A 23,071-nucleotide genomic window follows, 5' to 3' on the forward strand; every position below is an offset into this window, starting at 1 on the left:
CAGAGAAGCATTGCTTCATGGGTGTGTTGTTCAGTATTTGGAATTCAGTCTGTGTGATTGGTCACTAGGGCTCATGGTGGAATTCCTGGTCTCTGATTGGCTTCCTGAACCTGTACAAACAGGAGAGGTGACTGAATAAGCCTTAATTGTGAATTTCTAGACTCTCAAATGTTTGTGTTTCTTGTACATTTACACTTAACTGCAAGTCTTTTTTTGTTGCTATCTGCAATGTTCTTGTAAGGATCTTCACCCTGAAGTTACTGATCTGTTCTCGGAGGGTTGGTCTACACTAAAGCTGTAAGTCGACCTCAGTTACGTTACTTCAGTTACATAAATTATGTAAATTACGTAACTGAAGTTGATGAAACTTAGGTCAACTTACAGCAGTGTCTACACCATAGAATTATAGGATTGGAAGGGACCTCGAGAGGTCATCTCTTCCAGTCCCCTGCACTCATGGCAGGACTAAGTATTATCTAGGCCATTCCTGATAGGTGTTTGTCTAACCTGCTCTTAAAAATCTCCAGTGATAGAGATTCCTCAATCTCCCTAGGCAATTTATTCCAGTGCTTAACCTGTGCTTCCTAACCTGACAGTTAGAAAGTTTTTCCTTATGTCCAATTTAAACTGCCCTTCCTGCAATTTAAGCCCATTGCTTCTTGTCCTATCCTCAGAAGTTAAGAAGAACAATTCTTATCCCGCCTCCTTGTAACAACCTTTTATGTACTTGAAAACTGTTTTCATGTCCCCTCTCAGTCTTCTCTTTTCCAGACTAAACACACCCAGTTTTTTCAATATTCCGTCATAGGTCATGTTTTCTAGACCATTCATAATTTTTGTTGCTCTTCTCTGGACTTTCTCCAATTTGTCCACATCTTTCCTGAAATGTGGCACCTAGAACTGGACACAATACTCCAGCTGAGGCCTGATCAGCGCGGAGTAGAGCAGAAGAATTACTTCTCGTGTCTTGCTTACAACACTCCTGCTTATACATCCTGTTCCACAGGACAGAAGCGACTTTGTCTGTACAAAGTGCAAGCTGGTCTCCATATTGGAAGAGAAGATTGAAGGTCTGGAGCAACAGATAACGACCCTGCGTTGTATACGAGAAACTGAGGATTTTCTGGACAAAACTCAGGATAGGCTTCTAGGGGCACAAAGCTCTAAAGATATAGAGCAGGTTGCACAGAGGAGCCAAGAGGCCAGTGAAGAAGCTTGGCAACATGTGACCTCCAGAAGAGGTAAGCGGAATGTCCGGGTTCCAGTAACACAGACACAGGTAACTAACCGCTTTCATGTTCTCTCCACAGGTACCATTGCGGAGAGTGGACCAGATGATATGTCTGGGGGGAGAAAGCAGAAGGAGACTCCGCTCGTTGGAAGGCATGAGATGCGATGTCCTGAGGTTGGGGGTTCCACGACCACCACTCCCAAGAAGAGAAGGCGGGTGGTGGTGGTCGGGGACTCTCTCCTCCGGGGGACTGAGTCATCTATCTGCCACCCTGACCGGGAAAACCGAGAAGTCTGCTGCTTGCCAGGGGCTAAGATTCGCGATGTGATGGAGAGACTGCCGAGACTCATCAAGCCCTCGGATCGCTACCCCTTCCTGCTTCTCCACGTGGGCACCAATGATACTGCCAAGAATGACCTTGAACGGATCACTGCGGACTACGTGGCTCTGGGAAGAAGGATAAAGGAGTTGGAGGCGCAAGTGGTGTTCTCGTCCATCCTCCCCGTGGAAGGAAAAGGCCTGGGTAGGGACCGTCGAATCGTGGAAGTCAACGAATGGCTACGCAGGTGGTGTCGGAGAGAAGGCTTTGGATTCTTTGACCATGGGATGGTGTTCCATGAAGGAGGAGTGCTGGGCAGAGACGGGCTCCATCTTACGAAGAGAGGGAAGAGCATCTTAGCCAGCAGGCTGGCTAACCTAGTGAGGAGGGCTTTAAACTAGGTTCACCGGGGGAAGGAGACCAAAGCCCTGAGGTAAGTGGGAAAGCGGGATACCGGGAGGAAGCACAGGCAGGAATGTCTGTGAGGGGAGGGCTCCTGCCTCATACTTGAGAATGAGGGGCGAATCAACAGGTTATCTCAAGTGCTTATATACAAATGCACAAAGCCTTGGAAACAAGCAGGGAGAACTGGAGGTCCTGGTGATGTCAAGGAACTATGACGTGATTGGAATAACAGAGACTTGGTGGGATAACTCACATGACTGGAGTACAGTCATGGATGGTTATAAACTGTTCAGGAAGGACAGGCAGGGCAGAAAAGGTGGGGGAGTAGCACTATATGTAAGGGAGCAGTATGACTGCTCAGAGCTCCGGTACGAAACTGTGGAAAAACCTGAGTGTCTCTGGATTAAGTTTAGAAGTGTGAGCAACAAGAGTGATGTAGTGGTGGGAATCTGCTATGGACCACCGGACCAGGGGGATGAGGTGGATGAGGCTTTCTTCCGGCAACTCACGGAAGCTACTAGATCGCATGCCCTGATTCTCATGGGTGACTTTAATTTTCCTGATATCTGCTGGGAGAGCAATACAGCGGTGCATGGACAATCCAGGAAGTTTTTGGAAAGCGTAGGGGACAATTTCCTGGTGCAAGTGCTAGGGGAGCCAACTAGGGGGGGCGCTTTTCTTGACCTGCTGCTCACAAACCGGGTAGAATTAGTGGGGGAAGCAAAAGTGGATGGGAATCTGGGAGGCAGTGACCATGAGTTGGTTGAGTTCAGGATCCTGACGCAGGGAAGAAAGGTAAGCAGCAGGATACGGACCCTGGACTTCAGGAAAGCAGACTTCGACTCCCTCAGGGAACAGATGGCCAGGATCCCCTGGGGGACTAACATGAAGGGGAAGGGAGTCCAGGAGAGCTGGCTGTATTTCAAGGAATCCCTGTTGAGGTTACAGGGACAAACCATCCCGATGAGTCGAAAGAATAGTAAATATGGCAGGCGACCAGCTTGGCTTAATGGTGAAATCCTAGCGGATCTTAAACATAAAAAAGAAGCTTACAAGAAGTGGCAGGTTGGACATATGACCAAGGAAGAGTATAAAAATATTGCTTGGGCATGTAGGAAAGATATCAGGAGGGCCAAATCGCACCTGGAGCTGCAGCTAGCAAGAGATGTCAAGAGTAACAAGAAGGGTTTCTTCAGGTATGTTGGCAACAAGAAGAAAGCCAAGGAAAGTGTGGGCCCCTTACTGAATGAGGGAGGCAACCTAGTGACAGAGGATGTGGAAAAAGCTAATGTACTCAATGCTTTTTTTGCCTCTGTTTTCACTAACAAGGTCAGCTCCCAGACTGCTGCGCTGGGCATCACAAAATGGGGAAGAGATGGCCAGCCCTCTGTGGAGATAGAGGTGGTTAGGGACTATTTAGAAAAGCTGGACGTGCACAAGTCCATGGGGCCGGACGAGTTGCATCCGAGAGTGCTGAAGGAATTGGCGGCTGTGATTGCAGAGCCCTTGGCCATTATCTTTGAAAACTCGTGGCGAACGGGGGAAGTCCCGGATGACTGGAAAAAGGCTAATGTAGTGCCAATCTTTAAAAAAGGGAAGAAGGAGGATCCTGGGAACTACAGGCCAGTCAGCCTCACCTCAGTCCCTGGAAAAATCATGGAGCAGGTCCTCAAAGAATCAATCCTGAAGCACTTACATGAGAGGAAAGTGATCAGGAACAGTCAGCATGCATTCACCAAGGGAAGGTCATGCCTGACTAATCTAATCGCCTTTTATGATGAGATTACTGGTTCTGTGGATGAAGGGAAAGCAGTGGATGTATTGTTTCTTGACTTTAGCAAAGCTTTTGACACGGTCTCCCACAGTATTCTTGTCAGCAAGTTAAGGAAGTATGGGCTGGATGAATGCACTATAAGGTGGGTAGAAAGTTGGCTAGATTGTCGGGCTCAACGGGTAGTGATCAATGGCTCCATGTCTAGTTGGCAGCCGGTGTCAAGTGGAGTGCCCCAGGGGTCGGTCCTGGGGCCGGTTTTGTTCAATATCTTCATAAATGATCTGGAGGATGGTGTGGATTGCACTCTCAGCAAATTTGCGGATGATACTAAACTGGGAGGAGTGGTAGATACGCTGGAGGGGAGGGATAGGATACAGAAGGACCTAGACAAATTGGAGGATTGGGCCAAAAGAAATCTGATGAGGTTCAATAAGGATAAGTGCAGGGTCCTGCACTTAGGATGGAACAATCCAATGCACCGCTACAGACTAGGGACCGAATGGCTAGGCAGCAGTTCTGCGGAAAAGGACCTAGGGGTGACAGTGGACGAGAAGCTGGATATGAGTCAGCAGTGTGCCCTTGTTGCCAAGAAGGCCAATGGCATTTTGGGATGTATAAGTAGGGGCATAGCGAGCAGATCGAGGGACGTGATCGTTCCCCTCTATTCGACACTGGTGAGGCCTCATCTGGAGTACTGTGTCCAGTTTTGGGCCCCACACTACAAGAAGGATGTGGATAAATTGGAGAGAGTCCAGCGAAGGGCAACAAAAATGATTAGGGGTCTAGAGCACATGACTTATGAGGAGAGGCTGAGGGAGCTGGGATTGTTTAGTCTGCAGAAGAGAAGAATGAGGGGGGATTTGATAGCTGCTTTCAACTACCTGAAAGGGGGTTCCAAAGAGGATGGCTCTAGACTGTTCTCAATGGTAGCAGATGACAGAACGAGGAGTAATGGTCTCAAGTTGCAATGGGGGAGGCTTAGATTGGATATTAGGAAAAACTTTTTCACTAAGAGGGTGGTGAAACACTGGAATGCGTTACCTAGGGAGGTGGTAGAATCTCCTTCCTTAGAGATTTTTAAGGTCAGGCTTGACAAAGCCCTGGCTGGGATGATTTAACTGGGACTTGGTCCTGCTTCGAGCAGGGGGTTGGACTAGATGACCTTCTGGGGTCCCTTCCAACCCTGATATTCTATGATTCTATGAATGACGTTCGCGTTTTTTCACAACAGTGTTACACTGTTTACTCATATTTAGCTTGTGGTCCACTATGACCCTCAGATCCCCATGCTGTCTTGACGGGAGACGCTCTCTGGCCAACTTACCTTCTGCCTCCTAGGGAGGCGGAGTACATATGTCGATGGGAGAGTGCTTTCCCATCGACTTCGTGTATCCTCACCAGACCCACTAAATTGACACTGCTGCATTGATCGCAACAAGGCCGATTTAGCCATAAGTATAGACAAGCCCTCAGTCTGAACTTCACTTTAACAAAGTTATTTGCTCTGGGAATTTCTTTAGTTTTTTTAAAATAGTCCTAACATGGGACTGGGGAGAACAGGGGCTTGAGGACTATATCCCATTTGGGGTTGACCTAATGAGATCTGTAGAAGAGAACCCCATTTCCACAGCACCTCCTGGGAGACCCTGTCCCTTGGAGTTATGCAGGAGAGGGAATTCTTTCTTGGGAACGTATGAGGTCTATGAGCATATGAAGACTCACACAAATACAAGCTCGTCCCCAGATGTTTGCACAAACAAACTGGTTGTCCAGATGTTCATGAAAAACCCAAAGAAGGGGCTCAGACCAAATCAAGAGTTGGATTTAGCAAATGTGTTGACCGATTCATTCTCCTGGTACTTTGCCCAGCTCTCCTGATTAGGTCACATCTAGTCTATCCCAAGTGGGTGAGTATTCCATGGTCTAACACACCTGTCAGTTAGGACTCGTGACTTGACAGGCAACCTACATTTTCCTGACCTCAGTATCATCCCAAAAGAGCATCCAGAATGTAAGTTTCGGTATAGAATGAAGCCATTTTCTGTTGCTGTCTATATATCTCTCTCTCTCTCATTTATCTGCCTCAGCCGGGTCACCACTGATTCTCCCACTGCTGGTCCCAGTCTTCACCATCGTGCTGATAGCATTTGGCTGGTGTGGTTATAGACGCCTACTCAGGTAAGTCTGCACTGGGAGTTGGAGATTCACCAGACACACTGATAGAGTGAGTGCAGGGAGGTGCTGCATGGGCACATCCCTATCCTTGATCTAGGGCTTAGTTAAGCTGGAGATATGCCTGGGGTGCAGCACAGAGCTCTCTCCATGTCAGACAGCAGCTTGAGTGTAGGGCCATGGAGTTTCAGGACCTCTGGGTTGACAAGGGGGCCCAGGGTAAGGCTGTGTATCTGGTGTAGCCTCCTCCCAAGAGAAGTGACCCTGCAAACTCTGTCTTGTTACAGCAAGAAGAAAAAATGGGAGGAAAAGATTCCAAATCCCGGCAGGAGTCAGCTGCTCCAGAGCTACCTCCAGGTAAGAGAGAACTGAGCTTTCCCTTACTACCCTTTGGCCTACTCCAGCTGTAAGAGTATCCCGGCCCTCTGGTCTGACGACTTGACAGAGTCCTGCCGCTTCTGGCCAGCCGAATTCTTGACCAAGTCCAATAGAACTGTAAACAAAACCAAACCCTCAGCCTGGCTGGGCTCAGCTGGCCACCTCGGCCTCACAGGTCCTGTGCTTTCAACAGCCCCACTGTCCAGCGGCTGGCACGCACCTCCCCTCTCTCAGGGGCTCAGGCAGGTTAGTGCTCTTCAGGGCCCCTGTCTCCAGTCAGGCTTCCCACTCACCCCTGGAGTAGCCTGTCTGCTCTGCCTCCTCTCTCTCAGCCTTCTCTCAGGTTACTTCCCACCTCCTCTCCCCTGGGTCTCCTTCCTCCCACGAGGCTCACTCAGCTCTTTATGGCCACAAGCCCTTCTCTTCCCCACCTGGGCTTTACTTCTGATTAGTCCTGGCCCATTCTCCAGGTTCAAGCAGGCAGGTTAATTGCCCTCTCAAGCCTTTATCCTTTCACGGCACATGTGGGGACACATTGTCTGAGGACCCTGCCCATTGGTGCATAGGAGAAGCCCAGGAGATAGCAGGATTTTTGCCACTGTTTTACCTTACACTTGTGAGCGCCCCCTCTCTGGCCAATACATGACTGCAATTACTCAGTTTTGAACAGGGCAGTACACACCTCTTGCAGGTGCCCCCTTCCTGGTTGGGTGCGAGCCTGCTCTCTTTTCAGTTCTTACAATGGGGTGGCACCTGCCTCTCATGACCAAACCCCCCCTCCGGCTGAGTCACACACACTGTCCCCCCTTCTGGGGTGTACAGTCTCTCGTTCTTGCTCATGGCCCTGGTATGGAGCTGTAGCACCAAGGCTTCCTCCAGAGGTAGTGCCTTCTTTAACAGCCCCAAAGGAGCCCATCTCGGGACCCTCGGTTAGTGTCTTTTTGGCAGCTCTCCCTGGGTTTAGTCTTCAACCAGACCAGCAGTGCCCATCATGGTACCCTTGCCTGGTCTGGCTAGGTCCTGGGCTCAGCCTGCCCACACTGAGCTGGCCATAGTCCTGCTACTCTTCCAGCCAGCCATGCACCCATTCTTCAAGCTCCAGGCAGCAAGTGGCTGCTGTGTCCCTGCTGCTTCCTTTTATATGGCCCTTCTGCCCCCTGATTGGTCACTCCAGCAGCCTCTCTGATTAGCTGCTCCCCTGCAGCCACTCTAGACTGCCTGGAGGACTTCTCCTCTGCTCTTTTCTGGGGTGTGGTGAGGCAGGGCCACAAGGCCTCCAGCAGGGGGCCTCCAGACCTATTCCCCCCATCAAACCACCAGTCCCCAGGAGCAATGTTGCCCCCAAGAGGGGTTAAAGTGCTACCACACACTGTGGTATCTCCACTATCGGGCTTCTGGCTCCCCTCTGCCCTCAGGGAATCACCCTCTGTCTGCCAGGAGTGCTATCTGCCCTTGTCTCTTTTCAGAAAGTAGCACTTGGAATTCCGCTGCCGAGCAGCCAGCTGGACTTTGGCAAGCAGAGCCCTTCCGAGAAGATGGACCTGGCCAGCTGCATCCAAGTGCTGGATGGGTGAGTGGTCAGTGCACTGCTCAGTGGTGATACTCTCTGAGACGTTGCTTGGTGATGGTGGCATCTCAGTTCCTGTGGGTGGCTGATCCCATCAGGGAGGAATGGCAAATGTAACTGGTGTGAATTATAAACCTTGGCACATCCTCCATGTGCCCATCTGGAAATGTCAATGGATGCACTTGCAGCCCCTGCTCTCCCTGGCTCCCTGGAAACACCAGTGCCAAACCCTGAGCCCTTTCTCCCTGATCTCTCCTTCTGGTAATGGGCTTGCCTTTGATTTCCCAATCTGGAAATGGAGGTGGTTAAGCACTCCCAGCATACAGATGCATACACGCCCCCTCCCCTACACACCCTATTTTCCTGCCACCTGGAAGTGAGGCCCTCACCACTCTTGGGGCCGATTCTGGCTCTGGCAGCATACAAGAGCCAGCTGGGGCTGCAATAGGACAGAGGATAATTCCTCCAATGCAGTAGTGTGGGGCCAATGTAAGAAGCCCAAGACTACCCTCCTCACAGCTCCTGGTGTAGGGAGGTTGTGCTGAGGCAGGGTACCCATCATGCTCTATGCTGTGAGGGATTCTGGGTTAAGAAGAGTAGCCTGAGGAAGGCCGTATTCAGTTAGAATAGCCTGAGTCCCAACTTGGAGACACTTATAGCTGTACCCCTTCTCCCAGGGCTTAGAGAGCTCTCCTCTTCCAGGTTGGGGACAGAGGCTCTTCACCCTCCTTGAGCCACCCCTGGCCACCCCAGCCCTGGGCTATCAGCACCAACCCCAAGCTCCAGGCCACTGGAAGGAGCTGAGCCCCTGCTGGCTTAAGGGGCGAGGGGGAGTGAGGGCATGGCCTAGGGGAGGATCATGGGCAAGGCCATGGCCTCAGTTACGGGAGGCTTAGTCTCCCCTGGCCTTTGATACCCACTGCCCATGGGTGGGTGCCCAGCCATCACTGTTCACTTTTGGAAAGCGCAGGCCATTATTTGTGTTTATTTGAACCCCCATCACTCCTTGTTTGCCCCCTCCCTTTTTCTATCTTCTACCTCAGTGGCTGTAAGTTCCTTGCGGCAGGGGCCATGTCTTTTTATAAACTCCGCCCAGTGCCAGGCAAAGGTCTGGTGCTATATATAATGTAGGTGGTGGTGATCACGGTCTCTGAAGGGTGATGTGCTGCTTGGGCCCCTTAGACTCAAGAAACACAGAAATTGCCAGACTGGGTCCAGCCAATGGTCCATCTAGTCCAGTATCTTGCCAGGAATAGATGCCGGTGCCAGCTGCTTCAGAGGAAAGCACAAGAAATTCTGCTATAGGCAGTTATGCGATAATCTGCCCCCAGGGAAAGATTCCTTCTAACCCGCAGAAGACCTTTCTCCCAGGAGGCCCTCAGCTCCACTCCCTGTCTATGTGACGTTCTCTGCAGGGTGACTTCTCTGATTCCTCTTGTTTCCCCCTTGCAGACAGATGAAGGTTAGTTCAGCAGATCTCCCTGCAGTCGTGACCGAGAGGATGATGTGCTTCCTTGGTGCACTGGACCCAGAGAACCCATATCAGACTCTTGAAATGACAACTCCAGCTCCACATCCTGCAGCCCCGGCTAGCTGCCGTTCGAGTCAGAGCAACAGTCAGTCCTTGTCGCCAGCCACGCTCCCCTGGAGGAGCAGTGCTAAGGTCACTGCTTCTCAGGCACCCATGTCCTGCTTTGACTTTAATGGTCCATACTTGCACTTCCCCCGTGGGTGCTCCCTGCCTGACATTCATCAGGACCAGGAAGCTGCCCCACTGGGAACCAGGGGGAGGCCAGCGTCCCTGGAGTACGTGTCCCTACCCCAGGGGGCCTCTTCCCAGATCCTGCTGGTGGAGGAGGAGAGAGGAGAAGCTCAGCTCCACCCCGTCTCACTTCCTGTTGAGAAAGAGATGAAGCAGCCACTTGCTGGAGGGCAAGAAGGGCCACAAGGCCAGCCAGCAGGTGGGGAAGTGGCACAAGGGGACACCAAAGGTCAAAGGTCACCGATTGCTGCCATCTTAAACAATTCCGGTCAGAAATTGCCACTGGGATACGTCACCACGGAAGGTCTGTCACTGATGCCAGCAAGAGACTCTGCCCATCTGTCCCCTGCACAGGCCCCACTGGAGGGGATGCCCACTGCTTCTGGCATGTTGTCATCCAACCCACAACTGCCCCATGCCACGGAGGGCACCCCTAGCCCCGAGTTGGGCCCTGAAAAACCTGGTGTCGCAGTCCCAGTTCCATCTCCAGCATCAGCCGCTCTCTCTGGATTTGGGAGCTATGTTATGTTCCCCAAGGCTCCCTGTGGCACTCCAGAACCCGTCAGTTTGTCCCCACCCATCCTATCGGAGGGGGTTGATTTTGCTAAAGCAGAGCCTGGGCAAGAGGATAATGTGGTCATGTTCAACCCCGATGGCACCGGACCAGTTTTTCTACGCCAGGTGGGGGAATACTGCTTCTTTCCCGGCCTCAAACCTGGTGAGAAGCCCCCCGTGGGTGAGAAAGGCCCCCTGGCTGATCAGACATCAGAAGCCGGACAGGCATTTGGAAAGCCGCCCTGTGATGGAGGATCTGTCAATAGCAAGCGAGAGCCTGCTCTTCACATGCAGGCCATTCAGCTCTTCAAAACCCTGAAGTGTGACGATTACTTTGTGTTGCCTCCGTGGGCAGGACAGGAACCAGCTGTCAGGGCCAAGGAACTGTGCTAGTGCTACAAGAGGACTGGTGAGGGCAAGAGAACAGGTGAATGGATTCGAGTCCCTCCCTCGAAGCATGTTGCCTCTTCTTGTCATCACTGTTTCCCCTCCCGAACCCAGGCAGGAAAAACAAAGGGCAATTCTTCTTCCCAGCCCTCCTTCTTCCAAAGTGGGTGGCAGATGTCAATCAGCACCACATCCTCCTCAGCTGTATCAGCGTACTTGGCTAGAGAAACCAGGAAATCTCTCCCCATTGGAGAGATCTGCTCGTTACACACAGCTCTAATCCCCCTGCCATTATCACGTTAGCTTTGCCACGCTTCTGCTGCAATGTAATATTGAGCTCAATGCAAACTTCACAGCATGAACGATCAAACGTCATGTCACGGATAAGATTCTGGTGCAAGCACCTGGAATGAAATGCCTCACATTCTGAAAAGAGATCTAGTTTATTTAGAGAGATAATACTCATCCAGAAGAATTAGTGTTGGAAGGATGTAGATAGCAAACCTGTCAAGGAGGGATTGGAATTGCTAAGGATGGGACAAGGAGTCAAGGGGTGAAACAGCAATGGGGAAACTTGGCTGCAGCTGAAGAAACCTTTCCTATCTGTGACTCTATCCTGCAGAATGATGTCTCTAGGGTGGTAGTGGAAGCCCCATCACCAGGACACATAAAACCAGACTAGACAAAGTCAGAGAGGACATATATTATTGCAGGGAAAACTGGGGTTGGGGCAGGGGAAAGGTTGTGCGAGTGGACAAACTATGGTCTAATGGATCTCTTCTATCTCTAATTGCTCAAATACTATGACATGCAGGATTCCCAGTACACTGACTGTTTGTAGGAGATGGTAGCAACTAGCTAGCTGCTTTGGTGAGTAACAGTGCCAGGGAAAGAGAACTCAGTTCTTTCCTGCTCCTTTCTGCAAGGGAACAACATTGACTCAGAGCTGCCACCCAGTGATCAGACCTAGCAAAATCATCTCTCAATCCATGGGTCAGCTCTGTTACTGATTGAGTTAGATGTGTCACCTACCACGTAGGATGTCTGAGTCTGACTTTGGTATATTTGTGTGACATGGCTGATGAGGGGAGTGTAGTGGGGTGGCTGCCCCACTCCAAAGTAAAATGGATTAAGAGCAGCTGAGGGAGGCTGGCGAGATAGTTGGCCCCAGGTGTGGATGGCTTAATCAGGCCACAGCTGGCACTGATATGAGGCCTGGAGGCCAGAGCTGTAGAAGTCTTACCCTAGCCCTGGAGTGGGAAGGGTTGGCTGCCTGGGAGCAAGGAACCTGAGGCGGAGCAGTGTTGGGGAAGGGCAAAGAGGAGCTGGCGAGCTCCAGCCTGGTAAACCTCCAGGCTGCAGGCCTTGCTGAAGGCCTACAAAGGTACTGGGGCTACAGAGGTGCAGCCTGGGAATAGGTAGAGGCTAGGATGACCAGATGTCCCAATTTTATTAGGACAGTCCCGATTTTAGGAGACTTGTCCTGCATCCCGACCTTACATTGGTCGGGATGCCCTTTGTCCCGATATCGGGACCATCCGGGCCGCAGCCGCTGCACTGCCGCTCACCGCTTCCTGGGGCAGTTCCCGGTGCCCACATGCCGGCAGGAGCACCGTGCACTGCAGGGGCGGGGCTTGCAGGCACTGGGAGGGGGCAGAGAGCCCTCTGCGCCCCCCCCCCCCCCCCCGCCCCAACCTGTGACCTTAGGAGCCAGAGGGACCTGCCTGCCGGATGCTTCTTGGGATGGGAGCCGCCCCAGGTAAGCACCGCTGGGACTCCCCACTTTGCCCCCGGCAGGTCCCTCTGGCTCTTAGGGTGGGGGGGCTCTGCGTGCTGCTGGTGCCTGCAAGCCCTGCTCTGCAGCAGCTCCCATTGGCGCTTTTCCTGACCAATGGGAGCCACAGAGCTTGCGCTTGTGGCGGGCGCAGCACGTGGAGAGTCTGGAGTCTCCCCTTGCCGCTCTCACCCTAGGAGTCAGAGACCTCCCAGCAGGGCTGCTAAGTGTGGCCAGGGAAGGGGGCAGGGTGTGATGGTGAGTGTCTGGGAGGTGTGTGGAAGGCACTGGGTAGTGGGGGAGGTTTGTGTGTTTTGGGGTGCTGGGAAGTGGGGGAGATCTGTGTGTGTGTCAGGGCACTGGGCAGTGGGGGTCTGTGTGGGGCATTGTGTAGTTGTGGTGGTGGGGCTGTGGGGAAAGGCCCTGGGAGGGAGGGGAAATCTGTGTGTATTGGGAAACTAGCGAGTGGGGGAGGGCTCTGTGTGGGGAGCTGGGCAGCTGTAGTGGGGCTGTGGGCAGGGAGATGCTGGGCGGGGTGTGTGTGTGTGCACAGCACTGTGCATTTGTGGTGGAAGGGTTGTAGGGAGGCTCTGGGCATAGTGGATCCAGGGGGTGCTGGGCAGGGGAGCTGTGTGGTGCAGCATGGGCGCATCCCCAACAGGAAGGGGAACGCTGGTAGCACCACAGGGCCAGGCGGACCAATGTGCCTCTGGCTCCGGTCGGGGCTGTGCACCTGTGTGTCTCTTCCCGCCCCCCCCTTGCCCAATGTGTCCTGATATTTCACTCTTGCGATCTGGTCACCCTAGTAGAGGCAGCTGGTTCTAACCCCTTGCCAATGAGGAGTGTCCATTACAGACTGCAGTTTGCCCCAGTGAGCGGGGGCTAGATGATGACTGGCAGTACCCACTGAAGCAAGGTGGGCTTAGAGAGTTGGGGGTTCCCCTGTGGAGGGGAGACCCAGAGAGTGGGGGTACTACTGGGGCAGAATCCTGAGGTAAAGGGAACTGGTGTCTGGGAGGGACACGGGGCCAGCGGCAGGTGAGACACTGGCCTGCAGAGGGTGCTCCGTATGCTGGAAAAGAGGTAACTTCCAGGTGACCAGCAGGAGGCGCTGCTATGGTGAGTCTCGATCCACTACAGGGAGGAAAGGGCAGTTCGGGAGAGTGTTTCTGTTTTCCCTGCTATGTTAATTGGATGCCGCCAGGCCTGCATTGTTCAGTGTAATTCTTCTTTTGGATAATTAAAATTCTGATAAACTCATTTGTTTTTAAACTTTAAGATATGTGAATAGTGAATTCATTGCTTTTGAAAGCAAGGGGCCGGCAGGACTGCCTCAGGCTGACCAGAGCAGAGAGAGGTGCCATCCAAGCGTTCCCAGCCCAACTCATTCCTGACTTGTTGCACACCTTGTTAATCCAGCCCTGAGCCTTTCATGAATAGAGAAAGCCACGTGTGCCAGTCTGTGCTGTGGTGTTATGTGTCTCTGTAGGCATTAGAATGAGACCATAAAAACCCCACGTATTAACTCTGCCCCTGCACCCAGATGCCTGGATGTGTATGAACTCGCTGCGCCCAGCTGCCCTGTTTTCTGTATCCCAAATAATCTCTGTGGGAGCCCTGTTGGCCTAGGCACTGTACACATGCATAGGGTGACAGTCCCAGCTCTAAAGTGCTTATAATGTAATTTAAGGCAAGGCTCTACAAGTGTGAGACTAACTAGAGGCAGGAGGGAGGATAAGGCCAATACAGGTAGTAATATAAGCAAGCAGTTACATAGGCCAGTGGTGTGCAAAACTAATCATTTGGACCCTTTTCTTATTTATATGAATAAATAATTATCAGCAATTCTCACTGACTCACTCGGCTCTCAGGCGTGGGCAATTTTCTGTAGGCTGCACAGGAGAAATTGGTTTATTATCCAAATCTCATGGCCTTGAGCAAACAGAAATGCATTGCCTCTATTTGCATAAAGCACAGGGCAGCGTCCTCGGCTGGCAGCAGACTCCGTTCTGATCAGGGCGGATGCTTGTCTGAGTTTCTGTTTTTGCCACACTTGCTCACGTTGTGTGGCGCTGTACCCAATGTGCTATTCTAAAACTCACAAGTGGTGGGATCAGGCGCTGAGGTTTTACAGTCAGAGTGCTGAAGCAGCAGCATGGGCTCCACCACTAACTTGCTGGGTGGCTTGAAGGCGGCACTTAATTGGCACATGTAGCCTCCTTCTGCATCAGCCCCAGCATGCAGAGTGGTGATGTCCTAGGGTGCTTTGCTACTTGGCTGAGACCTGTGCCACTCCATGCTGAAGCAGAAGGAAGCCCAGTAGGAGATCTCTGTGACTTGCATCTTGGTCCCCCGCCCTTTTTTAGTCAGTGAGCAATTATTTCTCCGCCACACCATGTTCCTTGGAACATCAGAACCCGTAATGGTTAATTATTGAGGGTGGGAGATACTCCTCCCATAGTTACTACTAGTTACATTTTAACTTCTTCTATTTGCAAACCTCTGGCATTCCTCTGCAGTCAGCATGCTCTGACCTAATCTCACTAACAGAGCATGGAGAAACAGCCCTAATTTGTGCCCAGAATCAGTTCATATCTGCAGGCAAAATAATCAGCAGTTCCAAGCTTGGAGGTGCAGCTGGGCCCAGGGGTGCTGGAACAATTTGCATAGTGGGGGGGGTGCTCAGAGCCACTGAACCAAACTGTAAACCCTCTAGCTGATGGAAACCACTTCAAGCCCAGGGGTGTCGTAGCACCCCTAGTTCCAGCACCTATGGCTGGGACAGCTGGGGAAAGAGAGGGCCCCTCTGCCCTCGCAAACTTTGTGGCAAGTAGGTGTTCTGTGGGGGGTCACCAGGAAGGAACAAGTACTAGAAGCCCCTGGGTTCTCCTAGGAGCCGTGTCAGACAGGACCGTCATGAGCAGATCCTAAACCACCTTTGCACCCCCAGCCAGCAGACAGTGTTACTGCATGACACCCCCTTGCCTGCCACGGTTCATCTCCTCCCTTCTGAGGGATTCAGTCCTATTTGGATTTACTATCTGTGGGTGGACCTGGACGTCAGAGCACCATGCAATGCTGGCACCTTCCTGCCCACAAAGAGACATTGTTATGGGGGATGGTGGGAGATGGGGCATAGACAAGAAAAACTTGTCAGAAAAGCCCCCAAAATGATCCTCCTCACTGTGGGATGACCCAGCAGCATGGCGAATTCCAGGGGTTCTGGCTCCCTTTTGGTGGGATGGGCTTTTTGGCACTGGTTTGGGTTTTGGAGCTCCTGGGTTTGGCTGGGTGCCCTGCTGCCTCCAGTGCTGAAGTGAGTGCTGGCAGCGGTTTTCGCACAGTCACTATAGGTCATTGGCAATGCAGGAGCTCTCCAAGTGAGTCTCCGTCTAGCCGCCTCAAAGCAACCAGATTATGAGAGGGAAGGAAATTGCCTCCTGCCTCACAGTCTCCGCCCCCGACGGGCACAAGAGTTGCACCTTGATGCTGTACTGAGAGTGACTGGCCCCCCAGAAACACCTGCGAGAAAGTGTTCCCACAGAAAGTGCCCACAGCCTGACGGCTTTCTGCCAGGTTTGTAACGCTCACCAAGCCCCCACTGTGCTTCCCGCTGTGTAGGAGAACTGCGTACACAATCCAGGGGAGAGACGGAAAAGAGGCTGGCAGCCATCAAAGTGCCATCCGTGGCCATTCAGTCATGGGCATCCCGCCTCCGCACGCATGCATGCATGCACACATTCCAGCCCTGCTATTTCCTAAACACGGTCCCCAGTCTGCTGGATAGTCAGTCTCCTTGTCCCCCCCACCCCCAGTCTCACCTGCAGGGATTCCATGAGAACCGTTTCCATGGCCATTCAGTCCTCTCACACGCTGCTGCCCCCAAAGACTCTCCCTCCCTTTCCCTGTGATAAGAGGCTTTGCCATTGTGTTTCTGCCAGCTGAGCGCCCACTTCTCTTCCTGCCACTCGCATTGCCGCTGCTCAGCAAGCACACCGATCGAGGCTGCACAGAGGTTTATTCTAGCGCCAGGGAGAGCAGGGTCCCTCTTGGAGAGTGGCTCGCTTCTCTGTCTTTTGCCTTCTAAGATTTGGTACCTTTGGTCTTCTCCCCATATTTCTGCTCCAAAGCTTTTTGCAGGTTAAGGTTTAGGGCATTTTTCTGGTGCCATCGCCCTATAAAGAAGACAAACCACAGTTCAATCTCTGCGTCATTCCTAATGATACCGCTCTCCCTGTGGGTAAGAACCAGGCTTAATAATTTCCACCTGCCTGTGGCAGTGCTCTGCCCTAGCTCAATGGCTCTTCTCCTGTGACAATGCCCATCTCTAACCTTTTCTTAGTCCGTGCCCAGTTCTGAAGTGCATCAGTTGCTTGCTCATGACAGAAGCCTTACCTAGGTCATCGGTTTTCCTTCCATGCCAGTGTTTGGGGTCTCTGACTGCCCTTTGAATCACATCTGCGGTATAGGAATCCTTCATCAGGCTCTTACTCTCTACTGGGCCACCTGCAAGAAACCGAACGTGCAGGAATTTGTTACCACGAGCCACTCTGCTGCTGGCACCAGTGACGTGTACCCGCAGCCAAAGGGGGAGAGGAAGGGAGAGAAAAGGGATTCACAGCTGACATTAGCACTTTCATTTGGATTTGACTCAGCCATGTGTTCTGATGGGGTCTGTGGTATGGCTCTGTGACCACTTGGCCTCTGTCCAGTGCATTCTTGCACTTTGTCTGCTAGTACTGCCTGCCCTTAGGCAGAGCAGGCCCATGATGGAGCATCATTTTGAGTCATGTCCCAAGGTCTACTTTTCCCTCAAGCACTTATGTGCACGCTCCCCTACTGCTCCCAATACCTGCATGTAACTCACAAAGCCATCATCTGACCCTCTTAAATCCCTCCTTCAAACCTATCTTGGCCATGGGCCCTCCAGATCACTCCCCTCTGGCCCTGGCTAGGCAATGGTAAGTTGTGACTTCTCTCGATCCCTTCTAGCCCTGCTCAGCTCTTCTTGGTTTCGTTATTACCTCCTCCTCCTCCCAAGCCACCCAGACCTGCTTTTGGCTGTTAGCCACTGGTTGATGCCAAGTGTGAGCTTCCTGAGGGAGGGCTGTCTTCATTTTACCTGGCTACACAAAGGTCCCAATTCTTGACTGAGATTCCTACATGCTACCACCAGGCACGCTACCACCGGGCATACACACATAATAATCATCATCCGGCTCGTGAGGCATTGGGTGCATGCACAAAAGGCACTCCAATACCATGTTGATGAGAGCAGTATATCGCTCCCCAGTCAGATTTGATCAGATAGAGGGATTACTGAGGACTCTGGAGGCACAGCGACTTGGGGAAGAGGCTTCAGAACACCATGTCTGAGAAGGCCTCAAAGAGGAACAAGCGTGTAATTTGAACTGGAGCTATTAACTTGAGACATTTGATTGCAAAAGCTACCATCCAGGCAGCTCTCGAATGGCGGGGAGATGGGTGGTTGTGCTGGACCCTCATGCCTCGCTGTTGCTGGTTGGAAAGAAGGAAGAGGGGGAAGATAAGGAAAAGGGGGAATGGGTAAAAAGGGGACCCACAGTCATCCCTCCTTTCCCCCTGTATCCTGCTACAGGAGTGCTCTGAACAAGAGGGGAGAGAGAAGGGGGGAGGGAGAGGTATAGTTAAAGAGACACACAGACCAATGCAGGAACCCAGGGGCAATGCAAATAGTATAGGGACATCTGGGGGTAGAAATGGAAGGCCCCTCACCTTGGAAGATGTTTGACCTCAGGTTGTAACCTAGTTCATAATAATCGGCAAAGGGTGTGGTGGCCATGGGATTCTCTGGTGGTTTAGGGGTCCGGTTGCTGAGTCGTTTCTGCCCCTCAATCAGTCCAGCCTCACACAGAGCACGACGCGCCTGGCAAGCACAAACATCATGGAGTCAGTCTTGACCCACAAACCCCAAGTGCACCCGACTCCCCGGAGGCACCTCCAGCCCTAAGTACAGGCCCTGGGTGTATCCTAATCCCCAGGGGCAAGCGCTGTCCTTGAGTGTACCCCTCTCACCAATAAGAAAAGGAGGACTTGTGGCACCTTAGAGACTATCTAATGCTCAAATAAATTTGTTAGTCTCTAATTTGAGCATTAGATAGTCTCTAAGGTGCCACAAGTCCTCCTTTTCTTTTTTGCGAATACAGACTAACACGGCTGCTACTCTAAAACCTCTCACCAATGTGTACCCCTGGTCTCTGGGAGTACCTAAATACATGGGCTAATTCAGACCATGGGTGCTGTTTAGCTGAAATCAGTGGAGTGTCATCTTCTTACAACAGGTCTGAATTTGGCCCAGGGGTGGGTACTATGACACACCCCCTCTCCCCAGCCTCTCACCCTCTAGTGCTATTGTCTCTAATGGCCCTTCACCCTCTGCTTCTTCATCATGAGTGCAAGGAGGGAGAGGGAAAGAGAATGACGAGATAATCAGGATGGGGAAACAGACAGAGAGAGAGAACACAAGACATGGTTGAATATGGTGCCTCTGGGTATGGAAGTTGTCACTGGACCTGCCCCCCAGTTACAAAGCCCAAATGCCTCTCCCTAAAACACCCTTCTCCAGGTGCTGTACTTCCAATCACCCAGCCCTCTGAACCTTTCCCCCCAAAGTATCCTCCCCCTCCTCAAGTGTCACCGCTTCTTCCACAACCTGCTCCTCAGTGACGAGCTCATCCACAATGCTGCTCCCAAACTTGTGTTTGATGTTAATTGGGATTATGCTGCTTTTCTTCCCCTGAAAGAGCTTCCCCTCTGCTTTCACGTCTTGCCCTATTGATGCTAAGGATTCCTTTGCACTTAAGCCATTCGGGAATTCCCTCGCCTCCTTGTGGCTGGTCTTGGTGGTCTTTCGGGGAGATCCAGGCACCCTGGGCCCCAGCGGTCGATGTTGCCCTGCTGCTGGTTCTTTGCCATCTGAGTAGGCTTGGACACTTTCTGCCTTCTTCTGGGTAGACTTTGCAAGATGTAGGAGACTTCCTGTCCTTCCTCTTTGATGTTGCCTCACTGCTGGTTCCTTGGCACCTGAGACATCCCGGGCTGCTTCTCCTTCTTCTCTGGTGAGATGACGCTGTGCAGAAGGCGTTTTGGGCTGGAGACTCTGTTTACTATAGCTTCTGGTGTGGAGATGCTGTGCAGAGGGGGATGCCTGGGATTTGACTTGAGGAGAACTCATGGGTGTTCCACTATCTGTAGGGTTCTTGGAGGTCTTCCAGGAGGTTCTACTGGAACTTTTCAAGGAGGTTCTCTTGCCGCTGGCCCGTGCCCCAGCCAGGACATGCTCCTTGTTGCCATCTCCAGGTTCCACTTAAAGATAGAAGGAAAAGCTCAACCAATTTGCCATCATTTTGATAGAGGAGTGCGGCAATAAATGATCTTGCACTGCACAGCATCATGGTTACACAAATGTACAGTGTACATAAGCTACACCCCCTGAGCTGGGAGGAGGCTGTGTGAGGAGCTCGGGTGTGCCTGTGGTCACGTGTCCAGAAGCGGGCGCACACACACACAGGTGTGGCTAGTCAGCCTGTGCACTCGAACCCAGGCTTGAACTTTCTCACACATCAGCAGGCATATTTCCTGTCACACACGCACATCTGTTGCCTTTAATTGGCACGCACTCACATGAATGCCCTCTTAGGCACACACATACCTAAGCAGCGCAGGCTTGCTTGTGAGAACTCATTCCCACAGGTGTATGTAGCTAATCAGTTCACAAACCCATGTGCATCATCCTCTCATACACATGCATATCCAATCAGCACACATTCATGCAAATAAGCAATCCCACAGGAACACAGGTGGGGTGTAAAGGGTAGAGGAAAACCCCCATGAATGTGGGAGCTAGGTCAGAAGTCTGAGTGCAAAGTGGGGGCTAGTGAACAAAGCAGCTGTTCTACTGTGTCTCTTACCTAATGGGCCGTCGGCTAGCACAGACTCATGTTTCGCTGCAGCAGGTGTAAGGGAGGCCGAGGTCATAGGCATCTCCTTGAAAGAGCAACAAAGGCGGAGTTAAGTAGGCATAGAGCAGGAGCCAAGAATGTGGGGTAGGCTGGTTGTTTGTCAGACTTAAGACATGGCACAACCAAATAACCTGGTGTGGCACCACCTTTAACGTTGATCTGGTACAGCAAATTCTACCTAGGAATTACCACGCCAGAGCAGTCCATCAAGTCCATAATCCTCTCTTATTAAAAAACACTACCGTGTTCTACAGGACTGGCCCAAAAGGCTACAGCCTGTAACGTTGTATAATCAGTTTCTGTAGAATGCCATTTGCCATGGGCAGAGGCATTAAAAACATTATTATTTGTTATGTATATTACAGGGCTCAGTCAAGATCAGGACCCCGTTGTGCCAGGTACTCTACAAACACAGTGAGAGACTGTCCCTGCCCCAAAGGGCTTAAGGTCTAAACAGACAAAAGTGGGAAGGAGATGTGCATAGCACTGACCTGTGCAGTGATCATTTTATGCTTTGCTTTGACTACCCTCACCCAAGCTGTGATAACTGCAAATGCTAGTTGTCAACAAATTAGGCAGCCCTTTTGTTAATAAAAAGCAGCTACTGTATTTTACTCTGTGCCCTTCAATGGCAGCAGACTCCCCAGCCTGACTGCATTCTGTGGGGAGGGAGCTGTCATGCAAATCCCACCCACAACTCTAACCTTTGTCCTTGCTCTTCTCTGCCCCCTATTCATCTTACACGTTGGATGGCCAAACCTGAATGCAGGGCTCCAAAGGCCCTGTTCCAACAGTCCATGGGCAGGCTCCAATTGACTTTCTGGCCATTCGATCAGGCCCTGAGTGAGGGCACATGATTGCTCCATGGGACAGAATTACATTTTTTTTTCTGTATTATTTTCAATCCCTTTTAAGAGCATTTTAATTGTATTTTTATCAGATTGCAGGACTCGGTGTTACTAAATGGCTCTTCCCCACTTAGCTCCTATGTTAACTCCTACCTCCCACCTAGAGCTGCATCAAGTTACCACCATTATTGTTATGTCCATGGGAAGAGGGCGGCTTGTTCCCCAGACACGCAAGTCTCCCATTTGTGGGTCACCCTTTGACTCAGAAGGCTTGGGGTATTGCCCCCACTGCTTTCCTTGTACTGCAAAGCACATTCCTTAGTAACTCTGATTGTTCCAGCTTCTGGTGAGCTGAGTGACTTTACAGTTCACATGCAGATCCTTTTTTTCTGGGATCTGAACTAATTACATATTATTATTACTCTTTAATATTTTTCTGACAGCAGTGCCTAGAACCTCTGACTGAACTTGAGGCACCATTCAAACATGGATAGCTCTTAAGTCCACAAGGGACCGTTCAATCATCTAGCCTGACCTCCTATATACCGCAACCCACAGAATTTCATCCAGAGTCTCCTACTGTGCCCACTATGCCAGGCACTGTACATGCACACGTTATAAAAAACAACTCCTGACTAAAGAGCTATAAAATGACCAAATTTTTTTCTCTGCCTTTTTCTGAAGATGCCAAATAAAGTATTAACATAGTTCCTCAGGTATTTTCACCGCGTTCAATACTTTCCTGCCATTCTGACTCCCACTGACCAAGGAGAAATATGGGACTTGTCCCAGTGGAGCTAAAGACTAACCTTCTCAGGCTGCTGAAGGTATTGCTGTGCCATTCTCACAAGGTCTCTGGCTGGGAAAAGCACTGTTATTATTAGAGATGAACTGTACACCTGCCAGAAGTGGCCTGGTATCTCCTGCCAAATGGGGCTCAGTATCAGCTGCCAGAGATGGCCAAGAATAGCCCCACACGCCTGCCACATGTGGCCTGGACTGGCATCAAAAAGATAGTACGCTCAGTGTGCTGCCTCAGGCCTGAAAAGCAGTGTGGCAGTACATATGAAATGGTGTCTTTGATTGGCTCATCCTTTCTTTGTTTGTGTGTGTGTCTGAAGTGGGGGGGGGGGGGAAGGTGAGGGGGCACCAAGCTTCCAGAATGAGGCTCAGAGCTGAAGCCTTTCTTATAAATGTCTCTCTCACCTGTTCCATGGTCTCAGTTGAGATGACAAAGTGATTCTTCTAACCAGGCAGGTCCTGCTGAAGTCCAGAAGTGCAGAGGTGGAACTAAGAGTAAGCCTCAGGGATGGTTGCTAGGGAACATCCCTCCCCATCTATGAGCTGTAGTTACTATGGGAACCAAAATAAACAAGGCACAGTTAGGTGTTATCTTTGGGGGGGGAAACTCATGTCGCAGAAAGAGCACAGGCCCAACAGTTTTCAGCACATGTGTGGGGTTCCTTGGTAGCTCTCATAATAAAACAACAACAATTAGTAGGACTTAGCACTTCTATTGCATCTTCCACCCAAGCATCTCCAGATCGTGTTAACTGTGCCTCATACACTCCCCAGGAGGGAGGCGTCATTACCCCCTTTTTACAGACTAAGACAGAGAGGTTAAGTGATTTGCCCGAGGTCACACAGTGAGTCTATGGCAAAGCCGGGACTACAGCCCACCATGTTTGATGTCTAGCCCTGTGCTTGCACCACAAGACTGTGCTCTCCATTTCTTTGGGGGTGTTGGTAACTTGGCTGCAGTAGTTCCCAACCCAGCTGGGATTTCTCAGAACCTCTCATGGGAGAGCCTAACTTTCCCCCAGGTAACTTGGCTGTTCTTCCTTCAGCTACACATTGTAACATCACAGTATGATGAGGTCCCACTGTCACTGGGGAGGA

General features: G+C 51.4%; 2 protein-coding genes across 3 annotated transcripts in view; one reads left to right on the top strand and one right to left on the bottom strand.

Moving 5' to 3' along the window:
- Positions 1-13,602, top strand: part of LOC102937422 (colony stimulating factor 2 receptor subunit beta) — a 36,593-nt gene extending 22,991 nt beyond the window's left edge. The window contains exons 11-14 of one of the 2 annotated variants that reach the window (XM_027825098.3): positions 5,817-5,907; positions 6,189-6,258; positions 7,746-7,849; positions 9,299-13,602. In XM_027825098.3, coding sequence (XP_027680899.2) covers positions 5,817-5,907; positions 6,189-6,258; positions 7,746-7,849; positions 9,299-10,556 — 1,523 coding nt within the window. In that variant the 3' untranslated portion in view covers positions 10,557-13,602. Of the gene's footprint in view, positions 1-5,810; positions 5,908-6,188; positions 6,259-7,745; positions 7,850-9,298 lie in introns of both variants that reach the window. The other variant, XM_043542829.1, reaches the window with a different exon arrangement.
- Positions 13,603-16,170: 2,568 nt separating this feature from the next.
- Positions 16,171-22,972, bottom strand: TEX33 (testis expressed 33). Its single transcript, XM_037880856.2, has 6 exons — positions 22,379-22,972; positions 20,274-20,349; positions 19,016-19,668; positions 18,079-18,229; positions 16,720-16,830; positions 16,171-16,499 (listed from the first exon to the last, which is right to left on the bottom strand). Exons 1-6 carry the CDS (start codon positions 22,385-22,387, stop codon positions 16,408-16,410), a joined length of 1,092 nt encoding a protein of 363 aa, XP_037736784.1. The 5' UTR covers positions 22,388-22,972; the 3' UTR covers positions 16,171-16,407.
- Positions 22,973-23,071: the final 99 nt, after the last annotated feature.

This window comes from Chelonia mydas, chromosome 1, assembly GCF_015237465.2.
Source record: "Chelonia mydas isolate rCheMyd1 chromosome 1, rCheMyd1.pri.v2, whole genome shotgun sequence".
In the NCBI taxonomy this organism is placed as follows: Eukaryota; Metazoa; Chordata; order Testudines; family Cheloniidae; genus Chelonia; species Chelonia mydas.